Source organism: Nestor notabilis, unplaced genomic scaffold, assembly GCF_000696875.1.
Source record: "Nestor notabilis isolate BGI_N333 unplaced genomic scaffold, ASM69687v1 scaffold7177, whole genome shotgun sequence".
In the NCBI taxonomy this organism is placed as follows: domain Eukaryota; kingdom Metazoa; phylum Chordata; class Aves; order Psittaciformes; family Psittacidae; genus Nestor; species Nestor notabilis.
Genome location: NW_009935983.1, coordinates 2,739 through 17,342, shown reverse-complemented (window position 1 = coordinate 17,342; position 14,604 = coordinate 2,739). Strand labels below are relative to the sequence as shown.

Sequence of the window (14,604 nt, the reverse complement as noted above, 5' to 3'; positions counted from 1 at the left end):
GGTCAAATCAAGGCAGCTATGGAACATGTGGGGGGCAAGAGACTGCAGAAAGAAAGAAAGGGGATTCACAGATGAGTGAAGGGATTCAAGATGGGACAAGGCAGGACACACATTAAGTGAGGGGACAGTAACATCTGTGGCACAAATTTTAGTGGTCTGTCCATTCAGTCGGTTGTGCATCTCTGGTCTAAATGGTGTATTTTGGGTAGAGGCAAATGACTTTTGAATGGAACACATGTGGATATAGCCAACACTACAGGCGTTGTTTTAATAGAAATGACAAAGAAGGTGAGGTCTTCAAAAGAGCGGATGTTAACATCCAAGAATAAAGGGTAGTGAATAAAGCTCCTGGTTTTGTCACAGGATTGTCAGTTGTTCTCTAGGACTGGCATCTCTCCAAATACCACATGGACGCTTAGCACATCTGAAAGAAAGATGACAGTAAAAAATGCTTTATTAATAACAACTTACTCTCCCAAGAAAATCTTATTTTTCCAAGCAGTTCTCAAAGATAGAGATAAAGATCTCATGATTTAGTGAAGCAAGTGCAGTAAGGGGGAGAGAATGTAGCTTTCATTTCTGATTCAGATTTCACTGAAGTGCAAAGAGCTTTGGTACATGAGGCACTCCAGGTTTACCATGGAAGGCAATACTCACATCCTTTAGATTTTAAAGAGAGCATTGTTAAGAGAGGAAGCGTGTTTGTGGTTTAAATCCCACACATTAAACATGTGCCATATATGAGTGCATATCTAGGAAAACTGAAACCACATTTTCTACCTCCCAGAAATACCGTCCCAAACTACAGGCCATGTCAAAGGCCATTAAGATGAGGGTAGCTGTACAGAAAAGAAATTAAGTGTTGAGTAGGCAGAGAGAGGCAGGAAAATGAGAAGGGAAGGAAAAGAAAATGAAATAAAAGATCAATGGCCTGTTGGTTACACTGAGGAGCAGCCTCTTCTTACCACAACACTAAAAAAACAAACAACAAAAAAAACAAACAAACAAAAAAAAAAACCCAAAAAAACCCCACACAACAGTTTTTTAGATACCCCCCAAAACAATCTTGGAAAAGGAAAGGAATTACTGTCTAAAAATACTACTTACATTCAAGGCATCATGAGCCACTGAGTTCTGACTTTGTGAATTATCACAAGATGTTCCTTCTTGGCAGCTACCATCTTCCCATGTCTGTGTTTTTCCATCTTCCACTGGTGAGTGATGATGGTCTTCCTCAGTTTCTCTGCATGTTTGCTGACCTGTATGCTGGTCTAGGATTTCTATAATCTGCCCAGCCTCTTTTTCCCTTAGTTTTGGTGGGTGTATGTCTAGGAGGTCTTTGGTTGAATCTTCTGAAGTACTTAGTTCTAGTGTTGATTTCTGAAGTCTCACACTTTCCCTTGAAACATCTTCAGGCCTAGTCACAATTGCTAAAGAATTCTGACTTTGTCCATCTTTCAGCATCTCAGCAGTTAACAGTGTGTCTTTTGGTTTTTCTACAGTTGCATGAATCTCTGCAGACTCTGTTAAGACAGCAGTTTTCACTATTCCTGATTGCTGGAGCTCTTGTTCTTTGCTGTGTATCTCTTCTTCTTTTACTGGAAGTTGATGATCCACCTGCATACTTTCCAGAAGTTCAGATATATTTGTATCTAATGGGCTTTTCCCTAGGGACTTAATGTGCTGCTCTGACTCAAAGGCAGCCGACTCTTCTGTTTCTGCAAGCTTGTGAACAGCCGTCTCGATGGCGTTCAGTACAATTTTTGTACTCTGGGACTCTATAGTCACAGACTGGACAACATCCTGCTCAAATTCCGTGTGGGAGAAAGACAGACTGTCACTTAGAATACCATTTTGTTCATGTTGCCCTCTACTCTGGGGCCTCTCTTGCTCCTCTGATATTCCATTCATGGAAGCAGGACTTACTTGAGGCTCAGGGGCTTCTGCATTACCAAGATTTGCAGTCCCCCAGCCTGAAGAGTCAACAGCAGTAACTCGGACCTCTTCAGAAGCCATTTGCTCTGGTGTGGTTGCCAAGGGCTGTACAGTTTTGGCTGTCACGTCTGTAGGTGTTACGGTTTCTGCCATGACATGCTCTTCAACTGCTGCAGCTGCTACAGGCACTGGCACTTTCAGAGCCTCCATGCTTTCAGCTTGTAGGAAGGCTGAGTCAGAGCCTTCGTCTTGCACAGTTAAAACCTCTTGCTGGACAGCAGTTGAACTTGCATCAGCTCTCACAGCTTCTGGTTTTCCAGATTCAAACACTTCTTTGGCTCTTTCCATCGGTTGCTCAGTTTCATCATCTTCTTTCTCAAAGTCTTGACAGTTTGAAAGCTCTTGTTCTTTTTCCACAGTCTCTTCTCCAGCAAAGCTGCTTGGTGTTTCACATTTCTTAGGACTGATGTCAGTTAGGACAGTGCTTCCATTTTCAGTGATATCTGGGCATGTTGATGCTAAAGTAGATGCACTGTCTGCTTCAATCCATGTGGGAGCCTCAGTGATAGTGGTACCACTCTCTGAGTGTGTTTCAGGTTCACGCATTGTATCTTCCATTTTGCCACCCTTGGTTTCATCACTTAGGGAGGGTGTTTCAGTCATTTTTATTCTGGATTGTGGCTCTAGGATGGGCACAGAATCTTTTGCTGTAATGTGCCTGACAGCCCCATCTCTCACACTTGCCTCAGCATCTGCAGCTGCTTCTAAGCCAGCTGTTTCTGAAGCAAGGGCAGAGGTTTTTACCTCATTCTGCAGTGGAACCTCAGTAACGGTGACTTCTGTGCTTTTTACACCAAGGAGTGCAGTATCATCTTTCTCTTCCTCTCTCTGAGCAGGTGCCCTGCTAGGCACTCCTTTAGTATAAGCTTGGTCTTCTGAGCCTAAGTCAGCAATTTCATCTTGTCTTTCAGGCTTAATGGGGACTGCAGTGATAACTGTGCACTCTGGTACCACTGTAAGGGTTTTGTCCTGTCCTTCAAGCTGCACAGGCTCTTCAGCTTTAAACTTCAAGGAAGCAATTTCATCATCTGTCTTGTCCTGCACCTGTGGAGAATTGCAACAGACTTGTGTAAAAGGGTACCAGGGATGTTCTGGGTGAAAAAGCACAAGAAGTGGCCTAAAGGAGGGGGTTACGGGAAGAGCATGAGGTGATGATACTGAAATTAGCAGGTCACCAAGATCCCAGTTTCTCAGGACACACAGCTCATTAAACAAAGGGCAGCCTAAAGCAAGGGATAGCTGAGCACTGGAAACCAAGACTAAGCCAGGAAGATGGTGGGGAGGTAGGGAAGAAGGTAGGAACACATCAGCCACAATAACTCCTGTGCATTTAAAGCTGGAGATAGTGGTGTTATTTAATATCCTCCCTTTGCAGAAGTACCTCAGCTAAAATTATACCTCTACGTACAACTGAAAATACCATCCACTATGTATGGTAGCATATGGATCACATATGTATCTTAAGTGTTCATGCACCTTCAGTCACTGTGCTGTGCAGGAATCCTAATGGCAATTGTTTTAGCACCTTCGGATCCATGCACACTAAATCCCATTCTATTTCTGTTGGAATCGCATCCACCTCACTTTGCACACAAGACTCAGTGGACATCTGTGTGTGTGTCTCACTGGAAATGAACTTCAGTTGCCTAGGCTGCACAAGGAAGGTCTGTGACAGTAATATTGCCATAACCTGTTTCTAAATTAGGCATAACACCTAACACCTGCTGATCGTTTTCTTTTACAAATCAACCTTTGTGTTACATGCAATACTTACTGCAGTCTGTACTTTGGGAATACATTCATCTCTTCTCTCATCTACTGTCAACTTTGTTACGGGCAGTTTCTCTTGTTCTGAAGGCTCTTGCTTTGCAAATGGCTCTTCCTGGGGAGTGACTGCTTTGATGCTGTGAAACTCTCTGTCGTCTGATGAAGGTTCCTCTACAGTCCTCTCTACTTCAGATATTTCTTCATGGTCTTCTACAACTGCTTCTTCACATGCCTGCCACTGGCTTTCATCTCTCACTACATCTACGTTTTCATATCCTTCTGTGCTTTCCTTCATTGCAGCAGGTATTTCACTTCTCTCTGAACCTTCATGTAGAACACTCTCTTCAACTTCATTTTTGCTCTGAATGCTCCCTGCACCTCCCTGGGGCTGGAAGACATCCTCCTCATGTTCTCCTTTTTCCAAGGACTGTTCAAGCAAAAGAGTTTCCTGGCCTACAACACTCCCACCTTTAGCATCATCTTTCACTTCTGGCTCGATTCCTTGTACTGTTGCTGTCATGGTTCTTTCACTAACTGGCTGTGCTATATCTGCTGACTTCACTCGTTCAGCAACTTCATGAAGAACTTTTCGCGTCTGTTTGTCCAATTCTTTCAAATTTTGTTCAGTAGCCTCTACTTCTTGTACAGGTGTAACTTCCTCTGTAGTATCTGGGGTTTCTAACAACTGTGAAACAGCAGAAACCATCTCAGTTGTCTCCTCAGCAAGGGACATTTCCATTGTTTCTTCAGGACATAAAGCTTCTACTGTCTCCTCCAGAGCTGTCACTGCTTCTGAAGTTAGCTCTAACTCACTTCCTGTGGTGTCATCACTTACATCCTTTCTTGTCTCTGCCACTGTCTTAGCAGCTACCACTGCTTCTTCCACAATAACATCTGATTTGAATACTTTCTCGGTTTCTTTCTCTTCCTCTTCTTCTGCCTGCTCAATGCACTCTGTCAGAGCAGCAGATATCCAAGACGGTGACCTTTCTTCAATACTCGTAACCGCCCTTTCCCCTTCCACAACAGTAACAGTAACTGCATGTACCAGCCCTTCATGTGCTTGCTCAACTCGTAGGGTCTCCTCTAATTTTTCTGCTCTCTCTTCCCTTGAGGCTTGTTCTCCCGCTGCTTCAGCATTTTTTGCTTTTTGGGCTTCAATTTTCTCCTGCTCTGCTGCTTCGTATTCAGATAAAGGAACAACAGCTGGAATATCTGAATCTTCTTCAGTTGTTTCTGCCATGTCCTCTCTCGCTTGTTTAAGACGAGTTGGTTCTGGCTTTCCGTCTGACTTTTTCTTCCTACGTCCAGGCATCAGTTTTCTAAATGGTACCCACGATTCATCTTTTCCAGGCTCACCATCCGATGTTGAATGCTCCAGGCTAGATCCCACAACAGAGTCTTCAGTTTTCTCTTCCATTCTGGTTTTGGATCTCCTTCTTGGAGTGACTAACCTTTTAAATGACTCCCATGTTGAAATGCCTTCACCTTCAGATGGGCTTCCAGCTTGTTCTGGGGAAGAATTCCCTTGTCCTTGATCGCTCTCCTGAGAGCTAGTAAGAATTGCATCTGTTGCCGTTTCTTTGCTCTGTCCAGACTCTTCTACTTTTTGGCTTTCTTGACCAAGCTTATGTTCAGTTTCTTCATCAGATGATGATGATTTCCTTGCTCTTTTCTTTGAAGAACCTACACATATAAAAGCTTCCCAGGACACAGAGGTATCAACCTTTCTTTTGGGCTCTTCTGCGATTTTCTCTGGTTTCTGGTCCACCCCATTTTCTTTTATTTCTCCCTGACTTTCATCAACAGTGTTTTCAGTCGCAGGTGCTGCAGTGCTCTTTGTCTTATCAGTTTCTTCCTCTTTATCGCTTTCAGAAGGTCTCCTGACACGTTTCTTGGGAGTCACCATCTTTTTGAATGATGCCCAGGGTGTAACATTTTCTCTTTTTCGCTCTGCATCTGAAATTGCAGCATCTTCATTTTCAGTGACCTGCACTCCGTCTACAGACTTTTCCAAAGAAGGAATTTCATTCATCTCCTCAGGAGAAGAGGCAGAACTCTCTCCCTTTTGTTCCTCTGGGCTATCTGGGGAATCTGATAAGTGTTGAATTGGTTCACCCTGTTCCCCTACCTTAGAGTCTTCTCTTTTGCCTTTATGCTTCTTTCCGGACAGTTTTTTTAATCCGGTACCCGTAAAGAGTTTCTTTAAAGGGCTGCCTTGTAGTTTATTTTTTTCTTGAGAAGACAGCAGATCAGCTTCATTTGCGATACCTTCTGGAGGCTTCTTTCCAGCTGCCTCTTCAGGAGTTATTTCATCTGGTTTGATAGTATCAGTCATAACTATGCCAGTTTTTCCCTGTAGGCCTTCATCAGTGGGTTTGATTGACTGTTGATCATCCTCTGTGTCAACTGAACATTCAGAAGTAGGACAGGACTTTGATCCAGGAGCATCTGGAGTCAGTTTTGTCTCATGTTCTTTGCTTTCCTTCTTCTCTGTGGTTCTATCTTGAGCTTCTCCTTTTGCGATGACTTCTGCTGTGGGTGACATTTTCAATTCTGCTTCTTCTGCTTTTTCATCAAATGTTTCTTTCCCCAGTGAGACAGGTATATTGTCTTCTCTTCCTTCAGTTTCTTTAAGCTGTCCACTAGAAATTTCAATTACCGAAGATCCTGCTTCAAGTTTCTCTTCAGAGGATATTTCAGTTCTGTCATCTATTTCACACTTCTCCACTGGCTCCAGTTTTTCCCCCACAAGTAGGACTTCTGAGGATGTTTTCAATTCTCCGTTCACACTGTCAGTGACAACAGGTACCACTGATGTTGTTTTTTGCGGTTTCTCTGTCACGTCACTTTCTTTCTCTCCTTCAGTTTTTTCTTCTTTTTCACCAAGATCTTCTGAGACTTCCACTGGTTTCCTTTCCTGATCTTCTTCAGCATTTTTCTCCTTCACACTTTCTTTAACAGATGCTGCTGCTACATCCTCTTTTTGACCCTGCTCATCAAGCTTGGCTAGCTCTTGCTTCTCACTTGCTTCAACTCCCGTGGCTGCCACAGTCTTTTCTAACTCCTGATTTTCAGTTTGCTCTTTCTCATGTCCTTCAATGGTCACTGCTGTCACATTCCTCTCTTCATCTTGCTTCTTGAGCTCAGAGTTCTCCTTTTCAGTGGTTTCAGTTGTTAATGTTGTCCCCTCTTTTTCTTGCTCCTCTTCTTTCATAGAAGACTGTAGCTCATCTTCTTTAGGCTTCCTGAAACTCTTCTTTTTTCTAAATCCAGTCCATCCCTGAGTAAAAAGTTTTCGTAGTGGTGATGCAGTATCGGTGGCTAAGGCAGCTGACTGAGAACAAATCTCATTTGCTTCTGGTGTTTTAGGAGATTCGTCTTCTGTTTTGTCATTTTTCAGTGTGTCTTTGGTGGTGTCTTCTGCAGAGAGCGCATCCTCAGGCATCACTGTTTCTTCCAAGCTGACTTCTTTTTGATCATCAGCTCCTTCAGGGGCTTGTGTTTCCTTTTTCACAGTAAGCAGTTGAACCGGTTCCGATTTTCCAGTCTTTTCCTTTTTCACTGTGAATCTGAACCCAACAAATTTAAAAACCTTTTTAAAACCCAGATCATAAGACTGTGGCTCAGATGTGTGGTCTTCGGCATCTTCTTCTGAAGATGGCAACTGTTTAACTGGATGAGCATCCTCTTTCTCAGCATCTACACCATCTCTGGTGCTTGAGTCAGATGGACTTGTCTCCATAATTTCACTGTCTTCCTTCAAAGTTACACTGGAATGTTCTTTTTGTCCAACTGTTTAAAAAACAAGAAAACCCCAGTCAGTTTCCTTCTCAATTTAATGTTATATTATACCTTTATAGAATTTAATTTTTCATTTCTATCAAACCTTTCTAAACATACTGTTCTATTATCTGCGTTCCTCTTCTATGTGCTACTGTTCATTTTTTTAAGGACGAGTTTTTATTGTAAGTTAACAGTAATTCCATTTCTTCCTCCTATCATTGAATGGGTCTTTTCAAGCTTTATTTGAAAATGCACTTTTCAAACTTATATTCTCTCATTCTCTTTCCTTCTTCTGCAGTTTGGTGGTTTGGTTTGTTTTTTGTTGTTTTTCTATCCTACTATTACTCCTTTCCATGCAGAGAGACACCTCTGAAGGAAAAGGGGAAACAAACAAACAAACTAACAATGAAACAAAAAAACCCTGTTGAACTACAATTATGACAAGAAAAATAAAAGCTCGTTTTACAGATCTGTCCCAAAAGAACAGTAAGATGTGGAAAAGCCCATGGGAAATCTCCTGGTTTTCTGAGAACCTGTAACCCCAAAACCAGTTACATTACAACGTACTTGTTTTAAAGATCATGAATCGTGGAATTGTCCCATACACACATCAGCTTCAAAGCCAGAAAGAAATCCCTGAAGTGGTGATTTAGTTTTATTTAATCCATCTTTAACTAGGATCCAACTCTGCAGTTGGCCCTGCTTTGCTCAGGGGCTGGACCACCTGATCTCCAGAGGTCCTTTCCAGCCTAGAGGCTTCCTCCATTCTGCTTGCTTATGTCCCCATTGTGAAGAACTGCATCTTCATAAACATATAGACAATGCGGTCTAGGTAAGGCTGACACATAACTAAATAATAAGCAAAACTAAATCTACAAGCCTACTGGCTTCTGATAGCTCTGTAGAGGGCAAATGATGTTTACAGTCACTATCAGGAGCATACTGGTTGTTGCTTCACAGTCAACATAAGCAAAGCTTTTTGTTTTCCCCTTTATCTAACAGTTTAAAATTGTTCACTTCAATTGTTAACTCCTAATTCACTTAAAAGTCTGACCTCTGATAACACCCGAACTCCCTGTACATCTTAAAATAGATGTTCAAACTGAGTCACTTGCGAGGGAGCAGAGTAAGAAGAAATAGGCATTTTTCTGAAGAAGACAGGATGATTACTCCATTGGTAATATATCTGTTGCAAACACCAGAACACTCCACGAGCAAAAATAACTCACTTTGAGAACACTTCAGGCAGTGGCAGGGTGGGGAAAGGAAATAAGATTGTAAGCACAGCTAGAAGCAGCAATAACACATTGAACTCACTTTTAATTTTAAGATGGCTACCAAAGAAAAACCAATGTGTTTATTTTACTAATTTTTTGGACTCTTATAAATCAAACATTATGTAAGTTGTATGCTGAGACTACACAAGGAACAGCTTTTGTACCAGTGTTCATTTACTCTGAGGTCCAGAAATAAATTCCTTGTTATTTCCAACAAACTATGTTATTTAACAGAACGCTTATCATAGAATCTTAGAATAGTTAGGGTTGGAAAGGACCTTAAGATCATCTAGTTCCAACCCCCCTGCCATGAGCAGGGACACCACACACTAAACCATGTCACCCAAGGCTCTGTCCAACCTGGCCTTCAACACCTCCAGGGTTGGAGCATTCACAACTTCCTTGGGCAACCTATTCCAGTGCCTCACCACCCTCACTGTGAAGAACTTCTTCCTTAGATCTAATCTAAACTTCCCCTGTTTAAGTTTAAACCCATTACCCCTTGTCCTACCACTACAGTCCCTAACGAAGAGTCCCTCCCCAGCATCCTTGTAGGCCCCCTTCAGATACTGGAAGGCTGCCACTCGGTGGGTGTGCAGGGACATGACCACAGGCTCTCGAGAGGTTGAAACCCTGTGGCTCAAACAACAATAGAATAGAAGATGGAGGAACATCTTCATCATCTTTGGTGGTGATCCTCACGTAACACACAGAGGAGGAAAGAGAGAGGGTTAAAACAGAAAGTATATGAGAACTCATGCATCTTACAATCCCAATTCCTATCACTAAAAATACCAAACCAATTATAATGCCAATTCCAGGGCCCACCCTGTGAGTCCCAGTGACCACAGCACAGACAATAGCCATGAAATGGGGCTCCATCCCTTAAACCAATTACGAGGTTGTAGGGGTTAAAACAGTAGCTGTTTGATCAGCTTCCCAAGTAAAGGCAAATTCTTCCCGGTCATTTTCTTGGATAGGTACCATGAAAACCATAGCTTTTACATCTATGGTAGCTCATATTGAATGACACTGCTCCTGTATTGTAGACACCAATCTGAGTACAGCAGCAGGGAGGGGACTGCGTTTGCATTCAGGCAGCGACAGTCAACTGTCAGTTGCCATTTTCCATTCAGTTTATGAACTGCCATAGCAGAGAATTGTGAGTGGGTTTGGATGACAATTCCCATCTCTTTTAACTCCTGAATGAGTGGGGTGATCCCCTCTCTTGCACCCAGTGGTAAGGGGCATGGTTTTACATTTACAATCTTGGATGGAGAAGTTTTGGGAGTGAATTGTAAAAGACATATGGAGGTCATGGGAAACACAAATTTCCATTCGTTCCCCTTTGAATCATCCAAGCTTTTCCTTTAAATAGATCTATCCCCAAGACATTGGAGAGGAATGTGCCCAGTACCATGACAATCTCTGTGAGAGTGGAGTCAACAGGTAGCAACATTCTACCCAAGCTGTGGGCTTCAGTTTAGAGTCTCCAGACACATCAGAAACTTTTATTTGTCTTTTGTCAGGCACAACCCCACTCCGCTTTGCTGTCTCAGCATTTAGAGCTGACATTTGGGCTCCCACATCTGCTAGAAAGGTAACCGGTGTTTAAAAGGGCCAAAGGGAAATGTACTTAATAGATTCCCATTTTCATTCTCATTGAGCCTTCTTATATACCTAAATTTAGGGTTGGAAAGCAACTCAGTCCTAGCTTCTTTCAGCTCTTTCCAGGGATAATAGGAGATGACTTCCCAATCGAGGAGTTCGGCCTCCATAGCGAGGCTAGAAAACCCAGCTTTGCTATCTTGGTCTCCTCCTCATCAGTGGGCTATTTCTAATCTTAATTTTCTCTCCCCTCTGGAATATGTCCTGCAAGCTATTTCACAGGTTTCCTGTAATTCTTTCCTCATCAGCCAATGCTTCTTCAGCCTGTCACCATACCCAGTGTTCAGTTTCCAGTTCACTTTGTAAGCTCTTAATTAATTCTAGTAGAGATTCATCAGTTTCTTTTTCAGTTTGCTTATTAACATCATGCTCATCTTTCTGGGTGATCATCAAGACTGCCCCTAACACATCGCTTTTCTCTTTCCAGGATTGTTTTATTTTCCTTTGCCAAGTCCTTTATCCTTCCTGCCACAGTTGCTGGGAACTGCCAGCGTTCCTCAGCCCAACTTACCCCGCTCAGGGTTGGGCAAACCTTACAACTCTTCAACAAATCCAATAATGGGCAGCAAAGTCAGACACTTCCCAGGTTGCAGCTGTGGCTGCCCCATCCCTGGCAGTGTTCAAGGACAGGTTGAACGGGGCTTTGAGCAACCTGGTCTAGTGGAAGGTGTCCCTGCCCATGGCAGGGGGGTTGAACTAGATGATCTTTAAGATCTCTTCCAACCCTAACCAATATACGTTATCACATCTCATAATTATTTAGTAACAGGTACTTAATATATTCTTCAGTTTGTCTACACCAAAAGTAATTTTCCTCATTGAACCATCTATGAAATCACATACTGATCATTTAACAAATAAAAGATTGTTCATAAGCCAGGCTTCTTATCTCTGGTGGAAACGAGGTCTACAGTCTCCCTTCTGTTCTTCAATCCTGAATTAATGCCACTGTGCTTGCCTCTAGACATAGGGAAATCTCTAGCTCCATCCAACATGACTTAAAGAAAGATAGAATGAAAAAATGGGGCTGAGAACCAGCGGGAAACACTGGATCTAACTGTGAAAGTAGCAGGGAGGCAGTAGGAGTGGAGGAGAAGTCAGAAGGCACTCATGACTCAGTGCAGGCAACTGGTGGGCAGCTACAGAGACACAGCTTTCTAGGAGGGTACCCTTCCTCTTGCAAACACGCCCCAGGAACGCATGCCTACCATTTTGAAAATCTCAGTGTTCAAAACAACCATAAAAAGTCTGTGTCTCTTTTTTTTTATTTATTCCTAGAACAAAAAATTAGCATTTAAGAGGAGTTCTGAGGTTTTACAGGTAAACAGGATTATTGAAAGAGTGGAATAAAACAGAACATGAATGAAAGAGGTATTCAGTTTCCAAAATGTGTAAAGGCACCTCTTCATGTTCATGATAAGCATTCAAAGGATTTTTGCTTCTTCTATTTACAATGTGTTCATAACACTGTGAGATAAGACTATGCCTCTGCAAAATGCTTTGCAGGTGAGAAGAGCTGAATAATTATTAGAAAATCTGCAGGTATGGGTATGTATTAAGAGAGCAAATGCAATCGTGACAATAGAGAACACAGAGTATAGAGACACAGTGATAAACTTTCAAAACTGTTAAATCAGGCTGACAGTAATTAGGTCTTCCTTGTGAGTCCAGCAAACATGCTGCCTTGCTTCACTGAATAAATTGCAAAAGGAAAAACTAACAGAAACATTGACTGATTGAACATGTACTTCCAATACCAGTCTGAAGAGCTGCAACTATGCTACACACATCACACATCCATCGCTCCCTCAATAGCACACAGTGCATATACTTGTAGACTTAGTCCAAGCACCACGCCTTCAATTCCACAACAAAAAGCATTTAACCTGTCCAGAAGGCATTTCATCCCCAAAGTAACACAGAGCTTGGATGTCAGCTGTTAAATGACCTGCTCCTGTTGCTCCCAGTCCCTTTTTTGTCTACTTCTTTCACATTTAAATCCCTTAAAGAGTCTTTCAAACTGAATTTCTGATGCCCTTCCACAGCATTTGAGGAGAGAGATGCCATTCAGGAAATTTGCCTGCATGCTGCCAGCTGACAGAAGGCTGCCACTGGTGTGTGACCAGCCTGCAGTGCTTTCACAAGATAGACCCCAAAGAACATTTTTATATTCAGTGGAGCGCAACAGAAACAGAAGCCAACTGTATACACTGAAATTTATATTTACCAGTTGGATTCTTAAGTGACATTTTTATTAATGGCATTCTTGGTGCCCAGACATTGTTAGTGCACTTTTGAACACAAAATAAACCATGAGTAACTCCACTTGGAAAGGTCTGGAAGTTATTTACACAAGGTATTGTTGTTCACAGTACTGTAGCATGTCAGTGCCACAGGTATTTTGGCAAGACAACTAGCACTTTCTGAATTAATTCACTGCATCTGAAAGCATCTTTAATATGAAAAAAAATTAAATAAAAAATAAATCTCCTAAAACATGAACCAATTTCTCTAGGTCTGTCCTGAGCAGGGCTGCACTTCACCAACTATGTGCTAGTCAAGGAAAACAATACAATGAAAACATATCCGGAGGCAGCAATAAAAATCAAAGGTGATACAATAAAATTCATCCACTTTTCTATTTAAACCCACTGTGGCTAAGAACTAACACTGAAATTCTATTTTAACTGCTTATGTACCAGCTCAGCTCCCAACATTTTTAATTGAATCAAGGTGCTCCTTGTGTTTTAATATCTGCAAGTGGCTTGTTTTATTCTGAAGGAAACATATAAGATTGACAGCCTTAGGGAATCTGAAGTGCTTAATCACACAATATCATAGGTAGCTTAGTCCATGGTAGGAATTTATTTCTGTTTTATCAGAAGTATACTGATCAGATGTTAGAAAAATTAGTATTCTCAGAATGACTGAATTCCTGTCTCATGCCATTAAAAATGAAATGAAAAGATAACACCGCTCTTTTAAAAGGCTGATAGACGCTGTTGGCAGCGCAACTTAACTGCTCCATCACCTCATCTGTCTCTAGAAGTGAAAATGTCTTTCTCTCCTGGTAGTCGACACAGTTTAAAAAACAAAAAAGCACTCTTGACTGCAAGAGTTAAATCCACTGCACTTCATGTGCTTGCAGTCAACCATGTCAACATCTGGAGCTGGTTGACTTTTCCCCCTAAGGATTTGCAGCACGTCGCTGGATTTTTTCCACAAATTCCCTACATTCTCAATCTCTCAGATGGATGTCACACACACCCAGAGCCCGCCTTCCAAACTCCTCTGGCCACTGAAAAGCTCCAGAGGACTTTGTGCTGTTTTCATTTATTCAGTGTTTTAAGTATTTAGGGCCAAACCGTGCTTTCAGTCACATACACAATACTATCAGTAGGTTTGCATGAGTGTAAACAAATGCCAGGGCTGAAGGGGTATTTTACAATCATTTCTCTCCCTCATATCTGTATTTTCTATAAATATGACTTGTACAAAACACCTACTGCTCTAAAACTCACATGGCACTGAAAGAGAAGGCAATTAAAATACATAATTTGAACCAAGCATCCATGATATACCAAGTTTTTATTTGTTAAATGCAGTTTGCTGCCCTTAACTGCACAATTCTTCTAATTATTATTAGAAACATTTAAAGACAAAGGTAAGAAAAGGTAAAAACTGGTAAGGATGAAGAAGCAGTAATTAAAAAAAACCCAAGAAACAAAAACCAAAACCCAAACGCACAGATTGAAATGACAGTATCCATGAAAAACCTGACCTGAACAGATTTATTTAGAATACAGTAGATATTTGGAATTATTAGAGAAATTGAATACTTCAGCAATTAAAAAGAATAAAAAAGGCAAGCTGTGATTTTAGATTTCCACTGCAGCGTGTAAAAACGGGACATTGTGCCACAAGTCCTGATTCTTCTTACCACAAGTTTCAGTAGGTTGGGTTTAATAAATCAAACGCACCATCCATTTTGCAGTAACATAATAACAGAGAGATATGTCCAGGTGTTACCCTTCTATCTTTTTTTTAACTGCAAGGTTGATATTCTGTGACGCTGCTGTTTCTTGACAATACATTTCACAAATTGTTTCTT

At 41.6% G+C, this 14,604-nt stretch overlaps 1 protein-coding gene across 1 annotated transcript in view; it reads right to left on the bottom strand.

The window, feature by feature from the left end:
- Window positions 1-1,107: 1,107 nt before the first annotated feature.
- The window catches only part of AKAP12 (A kinase (PRKA) anchor protein 12), a gene marked incomplete at its 3' end in the record, with an annotated part of 14,742 nt that continues 1,245 nt past the window's right edge, over window positions 1,108-14,604 (bottom strand). The window contains exons 2-3 of the mRNA XM_010018100.1: window positions 3,770-7,557; window positions 1,108-3,039 (exon numbers count right to left, since the gene is read on the bottom strand). Coding sequence (XP_010016402.1) covers window positions 1,108-3,039; window positions 3,770-7,557 — 5,720 coding nt within the window. The remainder of the gene's footprint in view (window positions 3,040-3,769; window positions 7,558-14,604) is intronic.